This window comes from Orcinus orca, chromosome 19, assembly GCF_937001465.1.
Source record: "Orcinus orca chromosome 19, mOrcOrc1.1, whole genome shotgun sequence".
Taxonomy (NCBI): Eukaryota; Metazoa; Chordata; class Mammalia; order Artiodactyla; family Delphinidae; genus Orcinus; species Orcinus orca.
Genome location: NC_064577.1, coordinates 35,219,808 through 35,245,196, shown reverse-complemented (window position 1 = coordinate 35,245,196; position 25,389 = coordinate 35,219,808). Strand labels below are relative to the sequence as shown.

The 25,389-nt window shown below is 38.9% G+C and overlaps 1 protein-coding gene across 18 annotated transcripts in view; it reads right to left on the bottom strand.

The window, feature by feature from the left end:
• The window catches only part of BPTF (bromodomain PHD finger transcription factor), a 139,185-nt gene that overhangs the window by 27,768 nt on the left and 86,028 nt on the right, over window positions 1-25,389 (bottom strand). For 10 of the 18 annotated variants that reach the window (XM_049701837.1, XM_049701830.1, XM_049701829.1 and 7 more), the window contains 11 exons: window positions 21,189-21,313; window positions 20,306-20,434; window positions 18,375-18,525; window positions 17,444-17,567; window positions 12,715-12,961; window positions 12,194-12,355; window positions 11,826-11,977; window positions 10,823-10,931; window positions 6,776-6,993; window positions 3,822-4,044; window positions 2,200-3,092 (listed from right to left, as the gene is read on the bottom strand). In XM_049701837.1, coding sequence (XP_049557794.1) covers window positions 2,200-3,092; window positions 3,822-4,044; window positions 6,776-6,993; window positions 10,823-10,931; window positions 11,826-11,977; window positions 12,194-12,355; window positions 12,715-12,961; window positions 17,444-17,567; window positions 18,375-18,525; window positions 20,306-20,434; window positions 21,189-21,313 — 2,533 coding nt within the window. Of the gene's footprint in view, window positions 1-2,199; window positions 3,093-3,821; window positions 4,045-6,775; window positions 6,994-10,822; window positions 10,932-11,825; window positions 11,978-12,193; window positions 12,356-12,714; window positions 12,962-12,983; window positions 14,429-17,443; window positions 17,568-18,374; window positions 18,526-20,305; window positions 20,435-21,188; window positions 21,314-25,389 lie in introns of those variants that run through there. The other 8 variants (XM_033438860.2, XM_033438865.2, XM_033438864.2 and 5 more) reach the window with 6 other exon arrangements.

The following is a 25,389-nucleotide window of genomic DNA, read 5'->3' as shown; positions in this document are numbered from 1 at the left end:
ACAAAAGTAAACAAATGGGACCTAATGAAACTTAAAAGCTTTTGCGCAGCAAAGGAAACCATAAACAAGATGAAAAGACAACCCTCAGAATGGGAGAAAATAGTTGCAAATGAAGCAACTGACAAAGGATTAATCTCCAAAATTTATAAGCGGCTCATGCAGCTTAATAACAAAAAAACAAACAACCCAATCCAAAAATGGGCAGAAGACCTAAATAGACATTTCTCCAAAGAAGATATACAGATTGCCAACAAACACATGAAAGAATGCTCAACATCATTAATCATTAGAGAAATGCAAATCAAAACGACAATGAGATATCATCTCACACCAGTCAGAATGGCCATCATCAAAAAAATCTAGAAATAATAAATGCTGGAGAGGGTGTGGAGAAAAGGGAACCCTCTTACACTGTTGGTGGGAATGTAAATTGATACAGCCACTGTGGAGAACAGTATGGAGGTTCCTTAAAAAACTACAAATAGAACTACCATATGACCCAGCAATCCCACTACTGGGCATATACCCTGAGAAAACCATAATTCAAAAAGAGTCATGTACCAAAATGTTCATTGCAGCTCTATTTACAATAGCCCGGAGATGGAAACAACCTAAGTGTCCATCATCGGATGAATGGATAAAGAAGATGTGGCACATATATACAATGAAATATTACTCAGCCATAAAAAGAAACGAAATTGAGCTATTTGTAATGAGGTGGATAGACCTAGAGTCTGTCATACAGACTGAAGTAAGTCAGAAAGAGAGAGACAAATACCGTATGCTAACACATATATATGGAATTTAAGAAAAAAAAATGTCATGAAAAACCTAGGGGTGAAACAGGAATAAAGACACAGACTTACTAGAGAATGGACTTGAGGCTCTGGGGAGGGGGAAGGGTAAACGGTGACAAAGCGAGAGAGGCATGGACATATATACACTACCAAACGTAAGGTAGATAGCTAGTGGGAAGCAGCCGCATAGCACAGGGAGATCAGCTTGGTGCTTTGTGACCGCCTGGAGGGGTGGGATAGGGAGGGTGGGAGGGAGGGAGACGCAAGCGGGAAGAGATATGGGAACATATGTATATATATAACTGATTCATTTTGTTGTGAAGCTGAAACTAACATACCATTGTAAAGCAATTATACTCCAATAAAGATGTTAAAATGAGAAAAAAAAAACACTTCTAACAACATTACAATCATCAAAGTTGCTAAGAGACTAGATCTTAATTATTCCAACCACTAAAAGGAAATGAAAATTATGTGACATGATAGGGGAGTTAATTATTGCTACAATGGCAGTCATATTACAAGATGTGAATGTATAAAATCAATAAGACATATACCTTAAATTAAATTTATACAATGTTATATGTCAAATATATTTCAATAAAAAATAAAATAAAAAGTGCTTCTACATACATGACCTCACTTAATCATTACAGTAACCCTGTGTGGCTGAAAGGGAGAGAGTTTTAATGAGGATATAGCTCAGGGGAGATCAGTGGGTTTCACAGACTGTAAACGGGAGACCCAGGAACTGGGTTCTCCTGACTTGGGAACACTTGAAACCCACACAAACTCCTGACTAGTGCGGAACGCTGCACATTCTCCCGCAATGCTATAGAGGATGTCACTATACATGTGGCTTTGTTTCAAGCAGAATAATTCTAACTCATCTAAATTGCCTTACTTCACTACAAAGCTACTGCACAATGCCACTTTTTATTTATGCTATGGAGTAATACTATTTAAATCTTTTTTTTACGAAGGTGTGGCTGGAAACACAAATGAGTTTAATCTGTCTATAAAATTTGCTTAGTCTACGTGCAAACTAAGGAATGACAACTGCAAAGAAATTGCTATGATGCCTGAAGTGGCTTCCAAACTTAGTTAAACCTTCAGGTTTCATATCAATGATACTTAAACTTCCTAAGTCCACTCTTTCCAACTTAGTTCTCCCAAAATACACGTCGTTTTTCCAGTAAGCACTGACTGTTTATATCCAACAGAGTTCCAAACCATAACAGTCATTCAGTACGTTTTGGTCAATCCAGTGCTGCTTCTAACTTGAAGCATCAATGACTTTTGTGTCTTATTTAAGGAAAGCTAACACAACCAAACACTAAGTCTAATGCACAGCACAATAATTCAAGCTACTGAACATGCTGCTTTTACTTAATAACTTTACCTGTTTCTGAATGATTTCACTTTGATTAGAAGCTTGGAGGGTGTGTTCCCGCTTAATTTCTATCTGTTGCTGCTTCTTCTTTTGCTGCTGATCCCTGAGTTGCTGAACCCTTTGCAACTGCTCTTGCACACTGGCTGCCTGCACTGTAACCACATTCTGAATCTGATGAGTCTGCACAGGGCTGCTTTGCTGCATCTGAATGGGGACCTGGAGTTTGATCTGCTGGGGCACACCACCTTGCTGAGCCTGTATCTGAGCCACAACCTGTGACTGGATCTGGGAGAGAACCTGGACTTGTTGCAGCTGCGGCACAGCAAGGACTTGGGGCTGAGGCTGCCGTACTTGGAGCAGAGGACGGGATGGGGACGAAACAGTAACTTGGCTTAACGTTTGTCCTGATGAAAGAGTTTGAGTTGAAGACTGTACCTGGGGTTGTGACTGTGGCTGGCCCTGGGAAGGTGGCTGAAGAGATGTGTGTGGCTGAATTGGAATCGGCTGTGAGGCTGTAGTCTGACCCTGGGACTGCTGTCCAGGAGACACTTGGGATGGAGTTGATGGACGCATTCGAGTCTGTGGTGGACTCTGGACACGAGCAGGAGACTGTCCTTGGACATTACTCTGAGGCTGACACTGTCCTGCACCTTGGGGTTTGGAGGACTGTGCTTGGGTGGGCTGTGCTTCAGGAGGGACGTGGGAGGCAGAAGTTGCTTGGGTCTGGGCTTCAGGCTGAGCTGGGGACGGGGGTTGGGTTGGGGGCTGGGGCTGTGCGGGCTGAGCAGTCTGAGGCTGGGCTTCTGCAGGACTCATGCTCGACGGCTGAACTGGAGGCAGGCTCTTGGCTGGCTGCACCTGTGTCAGGGGCGATAATTTACTCTGTCTTTGTTCACTTGTACCTGTGAAAAGGAAAGACCAAATATTTCTTACTCTAGAACATGAGACTGTGGTTTAAGAAGAATTTGAAGGGGATTTTCTAAAGGTGAGAATTCTGCATTTCAGTACAGAAGATTGATGCCCTAGAAATGCTCCATCTAGAAACACCTAGGTCAGGACTCTCCTAAATTGGGGAACACGGGCCCTGTTCATGGCTGCCCTCTGCACATTTTGCTAAGTCTCCAGAGGGCTGGCTTCCAAAGCAAGGCACAGTCTCTGGAAATCAGCCAGGTCTTCTGGCCCAGGCTAAGGCCAGCCCACATTCCTCTCCTATGGCGTGACGCCAGTGAGTGACGGCCGCTTGCAGCAGGAGGCTCACCAAGTGCTCTGGTCCTGAAGCTCCCAATCATAGGTTATGAGCTGGAAATACCCACCTGCCCTGAGAGCACGTCATGACTCAATCAGTTCCTACAGGCTTGGTGAGGAGTTAGGAGTGGGCACAGTCACCACGATACTTTACTATTTTGTGCCAACCCCCCGCTTTCTATAGTTTTTAACAGGGGATGGTGGTGACAGGGAGGCTGTCAGAGCAAGAGATCTGGTCAAGCTCTTGTGAGGCTGACCAGTCAGCTGTGACACTCACCAGCTTGAGGCACATCCTCCCAAAGATAAAGACCGGCCCTCTGGCCCCCTCTGTCACCTAGCAACCCATGACACTAACAAGCAGCATTTCCGACAAGCCCAGGTTCTACCTGCTGCTGTAGTGGAAACAGTGGTGGTGGTGCTGCTGGTTGCCGTGGCCGTTGTTGCCAGTGGGGTGAAGAGGAATCGCTGGACGGTACCGTTTGGCATTGCGGCTTGCATCAGCTGCTGTCCTGGACCGGGAAGTATAGTCACCCCTTGAGGTATCAACTGCAACTGTCCAGTAGTTTGGCCTTGTCCTTGAATCACTACTGTCAAACCTTGATTGCCACCCTACGGAAAAAACACACAACATGTAAACCGTGTTCAAAGGATCGATCTGCAAGTATACCATTTTTATGTTGAACAGATCCTTTAAAATAATGAACATATGTATTTGAATGTCTATGGAATGGTACCAAGAAAAATTCAGATAAGCTAAAATAAGAATATTTATTTTAAAAGATTGATGGTGTTTAGTGGAAAAAGCATGAACTAACAATCCAGAGTTCCAGTCTGAGTTCTCCAAATGGACAGCCAGGTTATCTATCTGTAAGTAACATCGCTGCTCTGGATCTAAATTTCCCAATCTATAAAATAAGGGTGTGAAGTGAATAACTAAGGTCTGCACAAAATTCTGATTTTAAATCATCTTATTTTATAACTTTCAAAGCATCTTTAGACATACTTTAGACATGCCTCATTTGATTCTCACAATAGACTTGTGACTTTGTGGATTAGGGAGAGAAAATATTACTACAATCTTTCTACCAATTAGGAAACTCAAGTTAGAAAGTTCAAGTCTCCTACCCAGAGTGAGACGGCAAGTTCAAGGTGAGATATAATGAGAAGCCCAGGTCTCCTAGTTTCAGTTTTTTCACTATGTACCAAATGACCTATGGAGTGTGTTGGTGTGTGCCAACGTATAGAAAGCTTAGGGTTCTAGATGTGGAATGCAAACACCATGTGAGGAAGGTCACTAATGTCTGAGTAATCATTCAAATGGGGACTAGGAACTAAAAACTCCATCTGCACTGCCTCTTCTGTCCAGGACTTCTTAATCCTCAACCATCAGGAACATGGTGGAGAATTAGAAAGCAAACGTAAAAACAAGCCACCCTAAGTTCCCAACAGCCAAAACGGATGCTACAAAGTTCCTACAGTGATGCTAAGCTCCATGCACTTTACTCAGGAGTCCCTTACTACAGCAGTCCCCAGCCTTTTGTGCACCAGGGACTGGTTTCGTGGAAGACAATTTTTCCACGGACGGGGTGGGTGGGTGGGTGACGGTGCAGGCGGTGACGCGCGGGACGGGGAGGGACGGGGAGCGGCAGATGAAGCTTCGCTCGCTCGCCCACCCCTCACCTCCTGCCATGTGGCCTGGTTCCTAACAGGCCACAAACCGGTTAAGAACCCCTGCCTTATTCACTATTGCTTTTCTAAAACATTTTTGTGCACAGTCAAAACTACATACAATACCAAGTATAGTTTAATGAATAATTATAAAGTGAACGTCTATAAAACCAGCATTCAGGTCATCACTGCCAGTATCCAAGAAGGCCCCCATGTGACCTGCTCTGGTCTTAATTCCCCTCCTTTGCCCTAGAGGTAAGCACTACTCTCACTGTTACAATAACTGCAGTTCTTCATAGTGCGACCACTTAGGTATAGCTCTCTAAGGGCCACAGACTCACAACTTCAGGAGCACCATTCAGGAAGAATGCAAATGGTGTCCCCTCCAGGTAGGCAATGCAGCAGGCCCATAACCCTACACATGTAGCTAGTTTTGCCTGTTTCTGAATCTTATGCAAATAGATCATACTGTAATTCTGTTTGTTACTTGCTTTTTTATTTAGCTCAGCAATGTAGTTCTATGTGGCTGTTGTTTGTTCACTTCCATTGCTGGAGGAAGGCAACTTATTTATCTAATTGACTGCAGATTGACATTTGGGTTGTTCCCAGTTTTTGACTCTTATGAACAATGCTGCTGTATATATTCATGTCCATCGCCCTGGTGCTCAGACGAACAAGAACTTCTCCAGGAAACATACCTAGAAGGAGAACTACTATGACGTGGGGCATGTGTCTTCAGCTTTGCTACATAGTGTCTACAGTTTTTCAAGGTGGCTAAAGCAATTTATAATACTACCAGGTGTGTATGAGAGTTCATTCTGCTCCATGTCTTTGCTGTCTCTTGATTTTGTCTGACATTTTAGTTTATACCAATCTCTTAGATATATGGTTTTAATATGCATTTCCCTCATTACTAACAAAATTCAGCAGTTTTTTGGATTTATGGACGTTTAGATTTCCTCTTTTCTCGACTAGTTTGTTTGCTCTTTTTTTCCTACCGAACTATCTGGATTTTTTTCCTTCTTAATTTGTAGTAGTAATTCTTCATGTATTCTGCAGAATAGTCCTTGGCTGGTTATAGTTATACCTTCCCTCGTTCTTTTCACTCTTTTATAATGTTTGATGAACTGAAGTTCTTATTTCTAAGGTTGTTGAATTTATAAATCTTTTCCTTTATGGCTAGTATTTTCTGTCTTTAAGAAAGCCTTTCCTGGGCTTCGCTGGTGGTGCAGTGGTTAAGAATCCGCCTGTCAATGCAGGGGGCATGGGTTCGAGCCCTGGTCTGGGAAGATCTCACATGCCACGGAGCAACTAAGCCTGTGTGCCACAACTACTGAGCCTGTGAGCCACAACTACTGAAGCCCGCATGCCTAGAGCCCATGCTCCACAACAAGAGAAGCCACCACAATGAGAAGCCCAGGCACCACAACAAAGAGTGGTCCCGCTCGCCACAACTAGAGAAAGCCCACGCACAGCAACGAAGACCCAACGCAGCCAAAAATAAATAAATAAATATTTTTTTAAAAAAGTATTTTTGTTTGACTCTAGGAACCAGACATTTAAAAAAGTAAGTAGATTTTTAAACGTCCAAAGATTAAGTACGTGTTTTAAAGCTTATAGCAAGAGTAAGTAAGATCACTTGTAAAGTTAAAATGGAAGTCACATTACTTACGTGGCCCTGTGTTAACTGGGTGAGTTGAGCCATGGTAAGCTTCACCTGTCCTTGCTGGGGGCGAGGGGGCTGTGAGGTTGAAGGCTGTAGACTTGCAGTGGGTGCTCCTGAAGTTAGTCCTTTCTGTGCAGGTGTTGAGGAAACTGTACTAGGGGCAGAGATCGCAGTGGAAACAGGCTGCCCTCTGATGATCTGCGTCACAACCTGTTGAGGAGTACCTATGCAAAGAGCAAAACATTAGAATGCTTCTATGCCCTAAGCAATACTCTGAGTTGAAATGTCGTTTAACGCTTCAGATGAATGTATTCTTCTCAATTTTCAAAAAGACTTACGGGATGCTGACATACTGATGCATTCAGCCATATACCCACACCCAAAGGACCCACCTGGTTGTCAGTGAGCCTGTTTCCACTCAGCTCACTAACAACCACTCTCCCATTCCTGCTCTCTGCAGTAGTCAAAAAATAAAATAAAATAAAAAATAATAATAATGCTCTTCCTATGAATCTAAAGCCAAAATGACAATAGGGAAGATAGAAGAGCCTATGTAAAATGTGCCATTAGGCTGCCTTTCCTTAGGAATATAAATGAAAAGATAATAATTAATTTATGTGATTTTTAAACAAAACATATAGAATCTGGAATATTCTGGGACAATTATATTTATAAATGAGTTTTTCTTACAGCTATCTGCTACTTAGTTGGGAGGAACCAAGAGGGCAAGAACCCCTGTATCCTCAATACTAGAGCAAGGTGCTCAAGTGCTTCCATAGTTACTGCTGAATAAACATCTATAGAATGAATGAAGTTTAACTGAAATGGCTCCATAGTCTTCTAAAAACTTCTGTTTCTCATTTAACCTGATGAAACTAGAAGAAAAAGCAGGTGGTAATTATTTGGCAGCTAATTTTACACTTATAAAATCTGAATTCATTATTAATTCGTAAATATTATATTTCTGAAATTTTGTATTCACTTCCTGTTTTTCCTCATATGTCTACATATATATTTCTGTGTATATTTTTTAAAATGACCGGTGCTTAATATTATTGCATTATGTATAAAATTAAACCTATTTTGACATTTAGAACACTTTCCCTTTTTCTTTTTTTAAATAATACCCTGGTGAAATCCTTGCTTATAAATTTTTATGTGCTTCTAATTATTTCCTTAGAATATACTCCTCCCAAAATTACTGGATTCATAGCAGGAACATAGTATTAAATTGAATTTAGAAAGGTTATACCCATTCATACTCCCATCACCACTGGGTGCCCATTTCACTGAACCCTTTCCAACCCTATCACTAAAGTATCACATTCCAGCAATCAGAAATAGTATGATAGCGTCACAGTGTCTGCATGACTTCAGTTGGTCTACTTTCCTTTGGTATCATGCTCCTAAATTCTGATGGCTTGTAAATATGCTATAGATACTGGCAGTGTAAGTTTTTCATCATTACTCTTTCTTCTCAACTTTACTTGGTTATTGTCCACTTATTCTTCAAGATGAATCAAAAAACAGTGCAGTACATATAGACAAGTGCTTGAAGTTGAGAACTTCTGGACCCCAACACTCTGTCCTTGTACTGCAGTTTGAGGAACAGTTAATGAAAAGTTACTTTCGTTTATCACCTTGTATTTTCTTTTTTCTATCTTTATTGGACTATAATTGCTTTTCAATGTGTTAGTTTCTGCTGTACAACAAAGTGAATCAGCTATATGTATACATACATCCTTATATCACCTTGTATTGATACGGTGTCATCATAAACACAGATGGATAAAAGGGCTGGTATTGACTGATTATATGATGGTCATTCAGATGATTCCCAATATGTACATGTTCAATTATGTTTAGATTATCATCAAAATTCAAAAATTAAAACACTTTTTATTACAACCTGGGAGCGTTCAACTTTGGGAAAGGCTAGCGTGGTGGTAGGAATAGGGATAAGTTGACCTGCACACACTCAGACACACACTACACACATCCATCCACCCTCGACCTCTCTGACCACAACTCCTAAGACTCTTACTGTCTTCACTGGGCCCCACCAGCCTCACTGGCCACCTTGCTTTTCATACGACACACCAGACACACTCATATGTGAAGCTATATATTCACATATGCAAGTCTAAGTATATTACCATTTATCATCCATAAACTTTTCTTCTTTACATTAGTTTTATCTTTCCTTTTAGTTGGCTGCCTAACTGACAGCTATTTTTAAACATGAATAGATACTGAATTTTACCAATTGTCTCTGTAGCATTAACTGAAATAAGGAATCATACTTTCTTCTCTGGGGTAAATTTTGCTTAGGCATTAGGATATTTCCTTTAAAAAAATACTATGCTATGTTTCATATTAGAATTATGCTAATTTGTAAAATGAATGGGAAAGAATTTATCTACCCCTTTCCCCTTATGGCCTGCAACTATTTTTTATAAGAAGGAAATTGTTTCCTAACCATTTCAAAGAATTTTATCCATAAAACCATGAGGTCTGGAATTCTTTTTTGTAGGTAACACTATGGCAACTTTCCAAATTTCTTTCCTTGATGTGAGTCATTAAGACTTGAAATTTATAAGCATAGTATATAATTATGCCTTGTTATTCAAACAGATTTAGTTCCTTCTATTTTTATTGCACTTTCTCATTCCTACTTTTTGTAAACTAGCATTTTGTTCCCCTTTCTCTAGACTTGCAAAAAGAAAATGGTTTAATATTTGCCTTTTCTGTCTTATAATCATTACTTATACTTTACTTCCTTCTTCCTGTTTTCATTTAAGACTTGTTTTATATATTTTTCTAACTTCTGGTTAAGATTTAATATGGGTTTTTTTTTTGTCTGTTTTGTTCACCAATGTGTTTCAACTGCCTAGAGTAGGTGCTCAAAAATATTTGTTGAATGAATGAATTTGCCTCTCAGTTCAGCTTTGCAGCCTGGCTTAGCTGCTACTTGATAATCTGTTTGTGATGACACATCTGATGTTTCTTTAACATAAAAGTTACTTTTGAGAACATACGTTTTTAAATTCCAAGCAAGTAAGCATTCTTAGTATACTACCTTAATGTTAATTTCTAGCTTTACTACAAAAAATGTAGCCTATACACATTCTACTTTTCGGAATTCATCAAGGTTTTACCTGTGGCTCATTATAAGACCATTTTCATACAAATAGTTCATAAATATTTAAAACTAATGTGTATTCCTAAAGGTACAGAAGTTGATACAGTCTGTTTCTGGTCTACTATGCTTCTGTTAATCCCTCCTTGATCTCAAATAGTTTTTGCTTTATACACTTCAATGACATCTCATTTAAAGATCCAAGATTGCACCTTCACTGCAATCTATATCTTTAAGCCAAATATAAAGTGACTTTCTTTGTCCTAGTTATTGTTTCTTTAAAATACTGAATTCGACTCTGTTCAGTATTAGTAGGATTATGCATGTCTTCCCTCTGCCTATCGCTTCTTTCTTTCTTTTTTTGTCCTTTATTTCATGTGTCTTTGACCATCTTTTTATGTTTTACATTCTCTGGTGATTTGCTTTTAGGAATGTTTCTCATAAATGCACAGTTCGATTTCTTTTTTCACTCAATCTTTACAGGCTTCAACTTTTAATATGGGAGCTTTAACTTATTTACATTAAAAAGGGCAGGCACTGCCTCTGTAATCTTGTTTTATGCTTTCCATTTAAATGCTTCTTAGCCATTTCCTTGATTTTATCTTTTGCCACACAGACTGTTTTCTTTGCTCATTCTCTTTACTCCAATGATCTGAATGTATCTATCTCATTTACTAGAGGTTTTAAGAACATTTTTAACAAGCATACTTGGACCTGCTTTTCTCTTATTGACAATGCCAGAAATGAAACAAAATCTTATGGGTGTATCCCATGATGAATCAGAAATTTAGTATGCTTCGAAATCTTAATTCATATTGGTATTTTCCAGTATGTAGAGTGCCAAATACAGAATATTATAGATTTCCTAGACTGACTGTTTAGATGTAAAATGATAATACTGGATGGATGAATACCTGGCTGTACCATCACAGGTGTTCGAATAATTGCCTTTCCTAGTGTTGACTGTTGGAGTGGTGTTCTAATCACCGTCATACCAGGGCGGATCTGAGGCCCTGTGATTACCTACAAATAACACAAAGGACAATGAATTAAAATGTTTTTAAAAGACTAAAGCATGATGGACTTAGAACAGATATCTTTAAACATTCCATATTGATAAACATGTCTACAGAAATTACAGAAGCTCTTGGACATTACATATTAAATTATATTAAGCATCAGAATAAAGATAGAACTTTGAGGGGAAAAAAAGTAATTTAAATGAGATCGCAAGAAATTCCTTGTCACTGATACCAAGAATAGCCTACAGACTAAAAGGAAGGATACAAGACCCAAGAAAGCTCTGCTCTATAACCACCACAGTTGCTCACAGGAAAATGATGAGTCCCATTTTCCCTGAGCTCCAATCCTTATCTGTAACCTGGAGAACACAGGGGCAAGATCAGAGACCAGAAGTTCTTTCCTAATTTAAAGGAGAGACTACACAGCATATTATTTTCAGTGTTAGGTTTAGAACATTCTCAAGTCTGCAAAACATTAAACTTTTTCCATAATACTAGTGCCAAGGAAATGATGTATCTAATATGTGTGCATATCAGCTGATAGACTAGTTAATGCTGTGCATTATGTTTTCACTCTACTTCTTAGCTGCACAGCACGTCGTTTTCCTGGGTGATCCAGTATTGCCCATTGTTTTCAATAAAGACATTTTCTTTGTAAAATCCTGGAAAGCAATTCTTATGATTCATAAACTATACTAATGTGCTATTAACTAAATGTTAAAAATTAACAGTTCACTTGAAATGTAAGTAACAGATTTTTTTTAAAATCAGTACTTTGTCACAGATTAAGTAAAAGGTAAAGAAAAATTAAAAGCTGGATTAATCCTGGAAGAGGCCATTCTAAAAACTTCAACCAATGTGGTTAACACCAAATAAACCTGTAAAGAACTCTTACTTGGGAAGTGCTTGCAGTTCCTCCAGAGCTTGAGGTATTGGGCCTAATCGTGACTGTTGCTGTCCTGGGCTGGAATGAAGTAAAGGTTTGCTGACTTGTACCTGTACTGGATGGAATGATACCCAGGACTTTCTGCTGTACTTGAACAACGCCTTGAAAAAAAGATGAAGAAGTAATTGATAACTGCCCCTTTCATAAAACATTAGGTATTGCTTGGTTCCTGAGGAGAAACCAGGTGTGGCGGGGGTTTATAGTGGGCTACATAAAATGTGAGATCCGAAGACTGAAATCAGTGAAAAGGAAATGAAAAATAATGGCAACAGTATGATCTGGCAAATGTGAATTAAAACTCTTCACATTTCCCTTACCTCCTTGCGTTGCTGGCACATTTACAGCGACAATCTTGCTGTTTGCAGGAAGTGGCAGTTTGGTAATTACTTTTCCTGCCATAGTGACTGGATTGCCTGTAATTTGGAACGTCTGACCTGTGCTGGCAATGGTTGTAGCAGATGTGGCAGCTGTGCTGGTGGCTAATGGGGTATAAGACATTTAATAAGCTTCAGATTTAAAATAACCAGCAACGTAGTGACTTCTAGGAAGGCACCAATGCATGAAATGTGGCTCATTTTGTATTTTTAAGAAAACATTCCTCTCCACTCAAAGTAAGTGAACCATGTAAATGCTGAAAGTGAAATAATGTAAGAGAGGAGTTTTGCTAATGTAATATTATGAATATTATCTGTAACAAACCTACTGTTACAGTTTGTTTGCTCAATCAGCTGCAGAAGAAAAATACTTTTCTAAAGAAACATTTCATTTCAGTAGGTAAAGGACTGAAATTTCTTTTTCTTGAATGAAAGCAATCTTTTATTTAATCACAGTTGTGTACCTGAATTTGACTGGCCTTGCTTAACCCAGGTAGCAAAGGTCTGATGAAAGTTCTTGTTCTGCTGGAATGTTACTGTAGCTGGAGATCCAACTTTAGTAGTTAGTACCATTTTAGTGCCAGTTGTAACTGAGCCACTTATGGGGGCCACCATAACTTTCTGTGCTGGAGAGATGGTACTAGTTGTACTGTTTGTTGGGGAAGTAGTGGAAGCTGCAATTACTGTAGGCTTCTGCTGTTCCAATCGTTTCTAGAAAAGTCAGGGAGAGAAATCATGAACCAAAATCGTTCCAAATAAAAACACCATTCTGCATGAAGTCCAGCCACATTTCCTCTCAATCTAAGAAAGTGCACCAAATTTCTAAAATATTTAACTTCTGAAAATATGCCCGTACAAATTTACACTTGAATTTAATTTCTCGAGGGAGGCAACATTTTTATGACTCTAAATCACATATACTTTATTAAAAGCAGTAAGTTTTTGGTAACATAAATTTGAAATGATCAAGTTTTTCCAGTCTGTGCAAAGGTCCAAGCTTTCAGACTGAAAGTGCAAGAGACGTGGGTGATCTTACTGGAGATAGGGATACCTTGCGATTCAGCTGTGGGGTTTAGAACAGACAGACAGCAAATGATGGGACCTGTCATGTTAATTTACCCAATCATAAAGAACATGTCAATATTTAAGTATCACTATTCAAGTTGGCAAACCTGCAATCAAACAAGCTGAAAATAATAAATAATTTTACTAGATTTATATTTTTCAGTTCAAGTATTTTTACAGAAAAATCCTTTAGACTATTTTATACAGAACGGTATAATCGGATCTTTCAGACTATAGTGTTATTAAAGACGATTTGCGTTTCTTTACCCAGAGATTGCTGCCTTTTCCTGACAGCTTATCGACATGACAGTTTAAGCTTACACATGTAAAAACTACAACTTGACCTTTTTGAATTATGGTTTCCTCAGTGTATATGCCCAGTAGTGGGATTGCTGGGTCGTATGGTAGTTCTATTTTTACTTTTTTAAGGAACCTCCATGCTGTTCTCCATAGTGACTGTACCAATTCACATTCCCACCAGCAGTGCAAGAGTGTTCCCTTTTCTCCACACCCTCTCCAGCATTTATTGTTTCTAGATTTTTTGATGATGGCCATTCTGACTGGTGTGAAGTGATACCTCATTGTCGTTTTGGTTTGCATTTCTCTAATGATTAGTGATGTTGAGCATCCTTTCATGTGTTTGTTGGCAATCTGTAGATCTTCTTTGGAGAAATGTCTATTTAGGTCTTCTGCCCATTTTTGGATTGGGTTGTTTATATTTTTGATATTGAGCTGCATGAGCTGCTTGTAAATTTTGGAGATTAATCCTTTGTCAGTTGCTTCGTTTGCAAATATTTTCTCCCATTCTGAGGGTTGTCTTTTCGCCTTGTTTATGGTTTCCTTTGCTGTGCAAAAGCTTTTAAGTTTCATTAGGTCCCATTTGTTTACTTTTGTTTTTATTTCCATTTCTCTAGGAGGTGGGTCAAAAAGGATCTTGCTGTGATTTATGTCACAGGGTGTTCTGCCTATGTTTTCCTCTAAGAGTTTTATAGTGTCTGGCTTTACATTTAGGTCTTTAATCCATTTTGAGTTTATTTTTGTGTATGGTGTTATGGAGTGTTCTAATTTCATTCTTTTACATGTAGCTGTCCAGTTTTCCTGGTTCTGAAGAACCTAGGGGAAGGACAGGAATTAAGATGCAGACATAGAGAATGGACTTGAGGACACGGGGAGGGGGAAGGGTAAGCTGGGACGAAGTGAGAGAGTGGCATGCACATATATATATATACACTACCAAATGTAAAATAGACAGCTAGTGGGAAGCAGCCACACAGCACAGGGAGATCAGCTCAGTGCTTTGTGACCACCTAGAGGGGTGTGATAGGGAGGGTGGGAGGGAGATGCAAGAGGGAGGAGATATGGGATATATGTACATGTATAGCTGGTTCACTTTGTTATAAAGCAGAAACTAACACACCATTGTAAAGCAATTATACTCCAATAAAGATGTTAAAACAAACAAACAAAAAAAAACCGACAGCTGGCACTGACTACAAACCTGGTGGCAAACCCTTTACCCCTTCATTATCTTATTTAATTCTTGGACCAACCCAATAAAGTTGCTGGTACTGCGATTTAAAGATGAGGAAACTGAGACTTAGAGAGGTTGTAAAACTAGCCCAAGGTCACAGAGCTAGTAAATGCTGGAGCTGAGTTGTGTACGAAGATCAAATTCCAATGCTGAACAATTTCTTGCCATCAAACACTGCTCACCAAAGACAGCATACCTAGTCTTTTTACTGTTACTTTTGTATATGTCCTCTATGCCTTAAAATAATGTGAGGTATTTTACATAATTTCTCATTCCTCAGAAGAAAATGAGGGCTTCCCTGGTGGCGCAGTGGTTGAGAATCTGCCTGCCAATGCAGGGGACACGGGTTCGAGCCCTGGTCTGGGAAGATCCCACATGCTGCGGAGCAACTAAGCCCATGTGCCACAACTACTGAGCCTGCACTCTAGAGCCCACAAGCCACAACTACTGAAGCCCGTGCGCCTAGAGCCCGTGCTCCGCAACAAGAGAAGCCACCGCAATGAGAAGCTCGCGCAGCGCAACGAAGAGTAGCCCCCACTAGCTGCAAGTAGAGAAAACCTGCACGCAGCAACAAAGACCCAACGTAGTCAAAAATAAATAAATAAATAAATAAATTTATATTTAAAAAAAAAAAGAAGAAAAGGAGCTTAGTTTTGGATTCTTGGAAATGTCATCCAATTGGATCAGTTAAAAAATAAAGGAGGTGGGCTTCCCTGGTGGCGCAGTGGTTGAGAGTCTGCCTGCCGATGCAGGGGACGCGGGTTCGTGCCCCGGTCCGGGAAGATCCCACATGCCGCGGAGCGGCTGGGCCCGTGAGCCATGGCCGCTAAGCCTACGCGTCCGGAGCCTGTGCTCCGCAACGGGAGAGGCCACAACAGTGAGAGGTCCGCGTACCGCAAAAAAAAAAAAAAAAAAGAAAAATAAATAAAAATAAAGGAGGCAAGAAAAACAAAACAGCTAAACCCATAGTTATTTTCTGGGGCTATGCCTTCAAAAATTGGAAATGTTGACTATGGGAAATATAGCCAATATTTTGTAATAACTGTAAATGGAGTACAACCTTTAAAAATTGTATAAAAATTTTTAAAAAATTACAGGGGGAAAAAATCACAGGTTTGACATGTCCACAAAATCTGCTGGGTTTGTACACATGTTCAAAACAGCAAGTTTGTCATTAAACTCTAGCTGTCATTATTTCTCAATTTTTGCATGGAAAAAAAAGTTTCGATCATCTTCATTGCTAAATTTGGAAAACATTAAAATGAAGATTGACTTGTTTTGAGAAAGATATTTTAAATAAATTTTTTTGTTTGTTTGTTTTTTGTTTTTGTACGCGGGCCTCTCACTGTTGTGGCCTCTCCCATTGCGGAGCACAGGCTCCGGACGTGCAGGCTCAGCGGCCATGGCTCACGCGCCCAGCCACTCCGCGACATGCTGGATCTTCCCGGACCGGGGCACAAACCCATGTCCCCTGCATCGGCAGGCGGACTCTCAACCACTGCACCACCAGGGAAGCCCCTAAATAAAAATTCTGAAGTAATATATAGATTAAGTATATACTGCTCTGTTCAATTAAGCTATATACAGGTGCATGTCCATCACCTCAGAAACTGACACACATAGGAAAAGCAAAGAATACAATGTTCTTGGGGGACTCAGAGAGGTAATACATCACCAAGTTCAGGTTCTGACTTTCAACTGCCAGAGAAAAGCTCATTATCAAATTAAAGAAATTGACCCCCTGGCCCCCCCAAAAAGTAATACCTTGGATTACATTGTAGAGATGACAAAACACATCCATAAAATGAAAAACAAAACAACTAGCCAGTCTTTCTATGAGTGGAGAGATAGACATGACAAAATCCAGAAGTGCTGTTATCTCAAACTTTGATCTAAGTGAAGATGACCTATAGTAACCACTGTAAAATATACAAGAACTTGAAAAAATATTTATAAAATATGAGGAAAAAGGTAAAACATGAGGAAATGAGTCTGATTTATTTATGTAATATGTAATTTTTAAGTAAGTTATGTGTAACTAAGTTAATGATACCTATTTTATCTATTTCTATTTTATCAAAATCCTGAAAGTTTATATATTCAAGTTTGGCTAAAAACTTTCATAGTATCTTCTTATTAGAAGGAAGGGGTAATTATCTTTTATTTGGGTCCCTAAATAGTCAGGCACATATGATACATCACAGTATGGAAATACTAAGAGACCACAGTAGCCTGATGACCACCAATTACAACAAACTTATACTTTTAGTAGAACTCACTTTTTCATAGACTACAGAGATTTTACGGATTGGAATTTTACAGGAAAAAATTATCTTTAGAAACTACCCTTTGAATTATAAATATAATAAATAAGAGAAATTATACTTCAAACATTGTTCTTGAAATGTGTACACTTTTTACAAAACCAAAGCTTGGTATATCCACAGAGCTATTTTCAAGTACTGAAATTAAGATATATATGAGATACATGTAAAAATAAAACCACATGAATATAAAATTACTGTGCTTTTAGTGTGCACAAATTTGGCTAAAAATGTCAATTCGCTGCCAGGTGGGACTGGTACCAACTCCCCCACCTGCTGGGCAGCCAATCGCTGCTGTTTGAGATGAGCCTCCATTTGGGCCTTGAAGTCCTCTGCCTTCTTCTGTTCACTAACCTTAGCCTGTTGCTCAACTGCTTGTGCCTTTTCTTTCTCCACTCTGCAGGGAAAGAAAGGAGGAATTTATCAGAAACTACAGGCATACCTCATAGATATTGTGGGTTTGGTTCCAGATCACTGCAATAAAGCAAATGTCGCAATAAAGTGAGTCACATGATTTTTCTGGTTTCCCAGTGCATATAAAAGTGATGCTTACACTATACTGTAGTCTACTAAGTGTGCAATAACATCATGTCTAAAAAAAAAAAGTACACACCTTAATTTAAAAAATACTTTATTGCTAAAAAATGCTAATAATCATCTGAGCTTTCAGTGAGTCGTAGTAGTAACATCAAAGATCACTGATCATAGATCATCATAACAAATATAATAATAATGAAAAGTTTTGAAATACTGTGAGAATTACCAAAATGTGACACACAGACACAAAGTAAGCAAATGCTGTTGGGGAAATGGTGCCTACAGACTTTCTCAATGCAGAGTTGCCACAAGTCTTCAGCTTGTAAAAACCGCAGTATTTGCGAAGCACGATAAAATGAGTATGCCTGTATCCTACTAGGCATCTGGCATCTAATATTAAGTGAAATCTGGTTAAGTTCCACATCATACAAAAAGTATAAAATTATTTCAATTTAAAAATAAAATATTTAAATTAAGGTAATTCAAAATTGACAAGTAGATAACTCATAAAAATTAGAAAGAGGACGTTAATAAACGATACACAGGTAGAGAATCAAAAGGTGGAGCAAAATTAGGACATATCGAATAAACTATTAAAGGGGTAATTCTTTAATTCTGAAGTGATAAAAATCTTCAGCATCTGATCACATATAAACCATTTCCTTACCTCTCAGCAAACGCCCTGATCTCCCATAATTCCAACTCTTCCTCTGCTACCCAGGTTTCAATAATAACAGGGCCAGTTTGCTTGGGTGTTTCTGGTCTCTTTGGCCGCAATGCACTCGATCGAAGGCCTTTCCTCTGAGGTGTAGGTGTTTCTTTGGAAAAGAAATCGGAGTATTTTAAGCAATATAGCTTCTAAATTATAGTACTTCTGGCATCTTCTCTTATATCATGAAAAGCAGGGACTGGCAAACATTTTCTTAAAGGGCCAGATGGTAAATACTTTAGACTATGCAGGCCAGATGGTCTCTACTACAACTCCTCAACTCTGTATCATAAAAGGAGCCAAAGACAATACATAAGTCAGAAAGTGTGGCTGTGTTCCAATCAAACTTTATTAACAAAAGCAGATGGTGGGTCAAAGCTCATGGTTTGCTGGCCCCTGATATAAAAGCCCTATTAGCCTTTCCACAGCCTGTTCCCTCTGCCTGGAACACTACTCCTAGCCTCCTTCCCCCTCATTTGACTGGTGCCTAATTCATCCTTCAGACCGCAATGTGGATACAACCTCCTTCAAGAAGCGTAGCGTGTTCCTCCCAGCTGGGCTGGGTGTCCTTGAAATGTACAACTCTGGCAATCTGTATTTCCCTATCAGGGCACCGAGAAGAGGGACTGGAGACTTACTAATGTAAAGGAGGGATCGGAAACTATTAAGAATAGATATAATCTCCAGTGATAAGATTCTAAAAATAAAAAGTAGGGACAGACAAGCATTGAACCTTCCCGTATGTTCAGGGAAGAGGGAAGCAGTAGAATCACAGGCAAGCAACAGAAGGAAACTGAAACAGCAGCAGGACCTGGATTGTATGAAGTGGTACAAGAAAAGAAAAGTGATTCAAGGAGACAGCAGTGGTTTGCATCAACGGCTGTGGAGTCAAGACTGACGACTGGTCAGGAACGCCTTCTTCCATCTGTGTGTCTTTGCCTATCAACTGAGCTGTCTATTCCTGTTCCAGGACATTGTGTTAGTTATACTAATATTTCATCATCTATTAGGGCAGCTACCCCCTTATTGTTACTCTTTTCAAAAAAGCCATTCTCATTTATTCTCCAAGATGAGCTTTTGAGTTGATTCAATCAAGATTCAAAAAATTAAATTTATCCATTTGGGGACAATTAACTTCTATAAAATAGTAAGCTTCTATTTATAGACAGCATCTTCTTTTTACACGTTTCTTCATAGTTGTTCCCCTAAGTATTTTTACTACACAGGTAAAATAAAATTATTTATTTTTGTCTAATTATTTATCTTGAATCTGGACACCTTACTGGACTCTTCTTAGTGTTAATAATTTTGATTCTCAAGTATAGAATTATTATACCTTTTCTTTGCTTCCTTTAGAATAGGGTCTGGATTCCATTGTTCTATGTATTTGCCACCTAAGGCCTATCATGTAGGTGTCTATAAATGTTTCCTGAGTAACTCTTTATGCCTCTTAGGTTACTTCTACCCTGAGCACTGAAGTATTACACAATAGCTTGAACCCTTGAGTCAACAAATCTTCACTGACCACTTATGTGTCAGATTCTACAGCAGGTTCCAGGACTACAACCAGACAGACTCAAAGGCTTGAGTCTTGGAGCTGACGGTCTGGTGTCAACCACTGCTCCATATCTTTAATTACTGATAAAAGAGGTATTTGTACCCTTCCTCTGCCTGGTACCATGACTGTAGGCATCACTGTGTGTCTAGTGGAATTTTGCTATGTTTACTGATTAAATATCATTTTAAAAACAGAATAGTTTGTGATGAAAAAGTATTGTTTTCAAAAGTTGAATAAAGAGTTAAAGAAACAATTATAATCAAACTTCAATTCATAAAAGATATGGCTAACAGGTAAATAATAAAAGAAAAGAATTCTTTCTACTCCTTACCTTTTGGTGCTTCTGGAACTCCAATGGGGCAGATGATTTTCCTGATACAATATTCAGATCGAATGCCATAAGGACCAACATCTCGCCTCTTAATTATTTCTGTTGTTGTGATTTCAGTTTCAGATGTTTCTATGGTGATTTAATTCACATAGTATTAATAACCACCCCAAATATTCAGAGAATAAAAAGGTACAACATCTGGTACTTTAAAAAAGAGACTAGGGGCTTCCCTGGTGGTGCAGTGGTTGAGAGTCCGCCTGCCGATGCAGGGGATACGGGTTTGTGCCCCGGCCCGGGAGGATCCCACATGCTGCAGAGCGGCTGGGCCCGTGAGCCATGGCCGCTGAGCCTGTGCGTCCGGAGCCTGTGCTCCGCAACAGGAGAGGCCCGCGTACCGCAAAAAAAAAAAAAAAAAAAAGACTAAACCTTTGGAAACATTTGCTTAATGAACAGTTGCAGGACCATCACTAGATTGCAACAATACTGAGTTTCTTCGTCACTGAAAATTTCTCAACTGAGCAAAATACTGTTTGGGCACAGCTTAGTTCCTGGTGGCAAAATTCGGTCAAAATAATAAAAACCCTAGGAGAGCAGCAGCAAGCACAGGGTTCCAGATGTCCCAATTTAAATGATTTATACTGTGCGGTAAGAAATATCTTTTAAAAATTCACACTGGTTCACACATTAGTGACTACCCTTATAATGTGAAACGCCCCTGCCCGGCCCCCAGGATTTTATAGCATGTGTTGCTAAACTTGACCAAAGCCTTGTTTTTAAAATACTAGCACTATATTTTAATAAATAACAGACATGCTTAAAATGAAGTGAACTGTGAAGAGATTTTTCTCTTTTAAACTTAAATTCGAAAATAAAAAACCGCTACCTGTCCGTGTAGTCCCTCCTCCTGGAGGAGCCTTGGCTGCCATGTCATCCCATCTCAGACTTGCCCACAGTAACCGCAACATAAGACTCACTCCAGCTAAGGACTTCACAGTCTGAAGTCTATACCTGAAAGAAAAACCCAAGAAAAACGATGTATGTATACACACACACACACACACACACTCACACACACACTCTCTCTCTCTCTCTCTCTACTAAACTGAAGGATTGTTTTTTGTCCTCATTGTGACTTCAATATTTATCATATGGCTTTATAAGCACTTTGGTTATTATATGTCCCTTAATAAAAGAACTTTTTTGTTCCCAGGCATGACATGCATCTAACAATTCACAAAGGGGCTGTAGTTACCTCAAATGCCATATAAATATGTAAAACAAAGCATATTTCATTGTAAGACTGATATGGCAACAATTTACAAAGATTTTATAAATTTAGCCTAATTCTAAAATATGTGTTAGAAAAATTCTGAATGAGAGCATATATGGAGAAATAAATAATTGTGTGACAATGTGATAAGTGATCTGAAGAAGAATAAAATCTTAACTGATTTTTGCTGAAACAAACTGAAAATGTTTCAATTTTCTCAAAAAGCAAAACAAAAAGACCTCACAAATCCAATAAGACCTTTCCAGATGGACAGAAATTTTGTACTGAAATGGTGGTTCTGCAAAACACAAAGTACTGGATGATGAATGCTGCTAATACTAACGTTACTTTAACAACATTGGTGTAGTTTTAGAATCCTATGATACAATGAATAATACTAGTCAGGAGACAAAGGAATCTCTGTGTTCAGGTTTTTTCTAAACACTGTATACAAAGTTATTGAACGTATTAGATATTCTTTTAAAAATAATATTAAAAACACATTTCAGAATGAATTTACAACTGCAATGAACATCATGTCTTAAAATGGAGTTAACCATAGAACATTTTAAAGCAGCCCTAGGCTGTCAATTCTCTATTAGTGGTTTTGTATAATTAAATATTTTATTGACGTTTCCACATACTTAAATGAATATACTGATTGATTGTACTATAGGGAAAGCCTATGAAACGAAATAATTTCCTCCTCTAATAGAGGTATACAACGTAAGTCTTAGACAATTTATATTTGAAAAGCAATGCTTTCTATTCTTAACGTTAAGTTAGAAAAGCAAACAACGTGAGAAAGAGAAAGCTCTAGCCAAAAAGTTGCTGCAACTTCTTAATTTCCCCTCTCCAGCTGTGACACCATTATTTTCTTTGTTGTGCTATCACCCTGTGAATCCTCTGACCTGGACAAAGGGTTCTTAAATTAGAGGGCAAATGTTAATCAGTGCAAGGATGTCCTTAGAGGGGGAAAGTGTCTGTCACTTTCAGATCACACCCTAAAGAAATGCCTAGGGAACTTTGGACTCATGGGAGAAAACAAATGAATATTTATTTGGAAAGAGAGTTGTTTCTCATTCTCTCTCTTCTTCCTCCAATCACTCTCAACAAACAACAACTTGAAAGCTTCTCCATTTTACAATGGAAACACCACCAGGTGGGGAACACATCTCATGCATTAGAGCGTGTCCATTCATTTATTCATTCAAAAAATACTTGAGTTTCTTCTATGTGTTAAACTAAGTGAAAGGAGCTGGGGACACAGAAGTGAATTATAATGTCTTCCTGCATCCTCAGGAGCTGTAACAGAGGAAAGCACAAGGGAGTGGTACCTGATTGGGCCCAGGGATGGGGATGAGAGCTTTGCTGGAGCCTCAGAGGACAAGGGTGAGGGGGCGGCTGACCAAAGGCAAGGGGGCACACATGCGCTGAGGAGGAAGGTGTACAAAAGCACACACTTCTTCCTGAAAACCACATCCGGTGTATTCTGGCTGGAGGGAAGGGGTGTGAAGGTGCAGCGAGAGATGAAGCTGGCACGAGAGAAGAAGGCAGAAGCCAAAATGTGCTGCACCGAATGGAAGGATTAGAGTGTCAGCGGCCATCTATACGGAGATCTCTGCAATGCAGCCAGTTCTGCATGGGTTATAAAGGGGAGTACTTCTCATAGACGTGGTGGACAGGTGACAAACGCTTTCCCCTTCCCAGCCCTGTGGTGGTTAACACATCCGCTTTAAATGCCTGCTCAGCTCAGTCAGAACATTCACAGGATAGATCTGCATTTTAGGAGGATCCTTCTGACAGCACCATGGAGAAAACTACTGGTTCAAAGTGATCATGAAACACAGAATCAGGGCCTGGGGAAAAGGGAGTAAGGGAATGGACAGTGTGGAGGGAAAAAGAGGCCCTAATGAGTCAATGAGACAAGTTTCACTTTTTCAATACTGCTCAGCCTTAATGTTAAATTTAATAAAGACCAAACATGCGCCTTTGGCATTCTTAGCACCTATTCTAAGCATCAGACATATTTTATTCAAGTGTGAGTAGAAAAATGCATTTCACATGCATGGTTTTTATAGCGATACCTTTTTTAAAAATGCATTCTAAAGTCAAGAATAATTTACATTTTTACCCATGCCTCCGTTAGATAGAAGGGATTATGTTTCTCTCAACCTCAGCAAATTAAGACGTTAGCATATATCTGAAGGCAGTATCTGTTTAAAACATACAGGAAGGTACTTCCTTCCATTAAAAAATGAGAAATTAACTAAACAGATAAAAACTGTGCCCCCAGTGCATATTAAAACATAACAATACAAGGTTTCTGAAACCCAGCCGTGCAGAAAAGGGCCCTGGGCAACACGTGAACAGAACTGGTTCAGAGAAAAGTGCTTCGCAGTCAAGCCTACCTTCCATTTACAGAATAGAAAAGAGCAGAAAGGTCGGCCTCCACAACTGCCAGGTCACTTTAATTAAAGTATTTGTACATAGTAACTTTTCCAGTGGGAAAGAAGTTACCTGCAGGACAGTCAAGGATACATTTTGGGACCGCTCTCAATGAAGAAAGCAGAAAAGTGCAGAGTAATCCTACAAATCCATGAACTGTAATGAAGAGTTCCTTGATTCCCTGCAGGATTCTGCAAATCCTTCATTGCAGGCCCTGCAGAGAAATTGTACTTTTCAGCTGTCTCTATTGAATGTGTAATGGAGTGATGATATTTTAATTCAAATCAAAAGATGAGTTATTAAAAACTTGGTCAAACCAACTATGACTGGTCATATTAATTAATTCCTTTATAGAGAGTACTCATTTACAGTCTTTTTTTTTTTAATACTAGCTAATTGTAATATAAAGAAAACAAGAAAAGTAAGATTTCAACTTAAAGGAACCATACTAAAGACACACAGAAATGAAGCCTGAAGTGAAATGGAGTCTGCTCAGGAACCTGCTGACATCATGAACTTGAGGATCCTAGCGAAATCTCACTGCAAACAAGACCGTTCCTAGTTTCTGAGCATGTCCCACAGAACTCTTATGTTTTCAATGTTCATGTTCCATCCTTTTCAATTTTAAGGGTGAAAAGATAAAAAGACAAGGACATGGAAAAGCACAAAGCAAGGACAAATACGTGAAATGTGATATAGAAGATAAAGTACTGGACTGGGATTTAGGAAAACCAGGCACTATTCCTAACTCAGTCCCTCTGGGACCAGAGGCAAATTATTATGCATCTAAAAAAGATATGAATTTCTAAGATCCTTTCCCAATTTAAAACTACATGATCTTACAACTGCCAACTCTACGTACTTATAATTTATCCCCAAAGCTTAATGCCCAGAAACTTTTAAATTAAGACTATTTCTGGGTTTAAAGAAACTCCCTAAGACATCTCAGACTACCTTTTCTCACATAAATAACAGAGAACTCCAAAACAAATGCCTATCATGCAAACAAATTACATGAAGAAGATTTCCTACATTACGATGAACCTTGTGTGATTTACAGGCATGTTTCCTATGTCTTATGTTTTTATGAATTACCTAATAGAAATAAAATACAAACATTCCAGAAAGTTGGTGATTATCCAATTCTGTGATTATCTCACTCCCAAAGCAAACACATGGCAATAACTTGGGAGGTTAGACCAACAACTATGTTTGACACATTTCTTTTGTCTTGTGAAAAGTGAAGCTGAATTTCATTTTAAAGGATTCCCTTACATTTTCAGTCTTTAAACATTTTTCCCTAAGTAAACTTTAGTACCCACCAGCTGGCCGAGTTAAAACCTCTCTGTATCTTATTTCCATTACT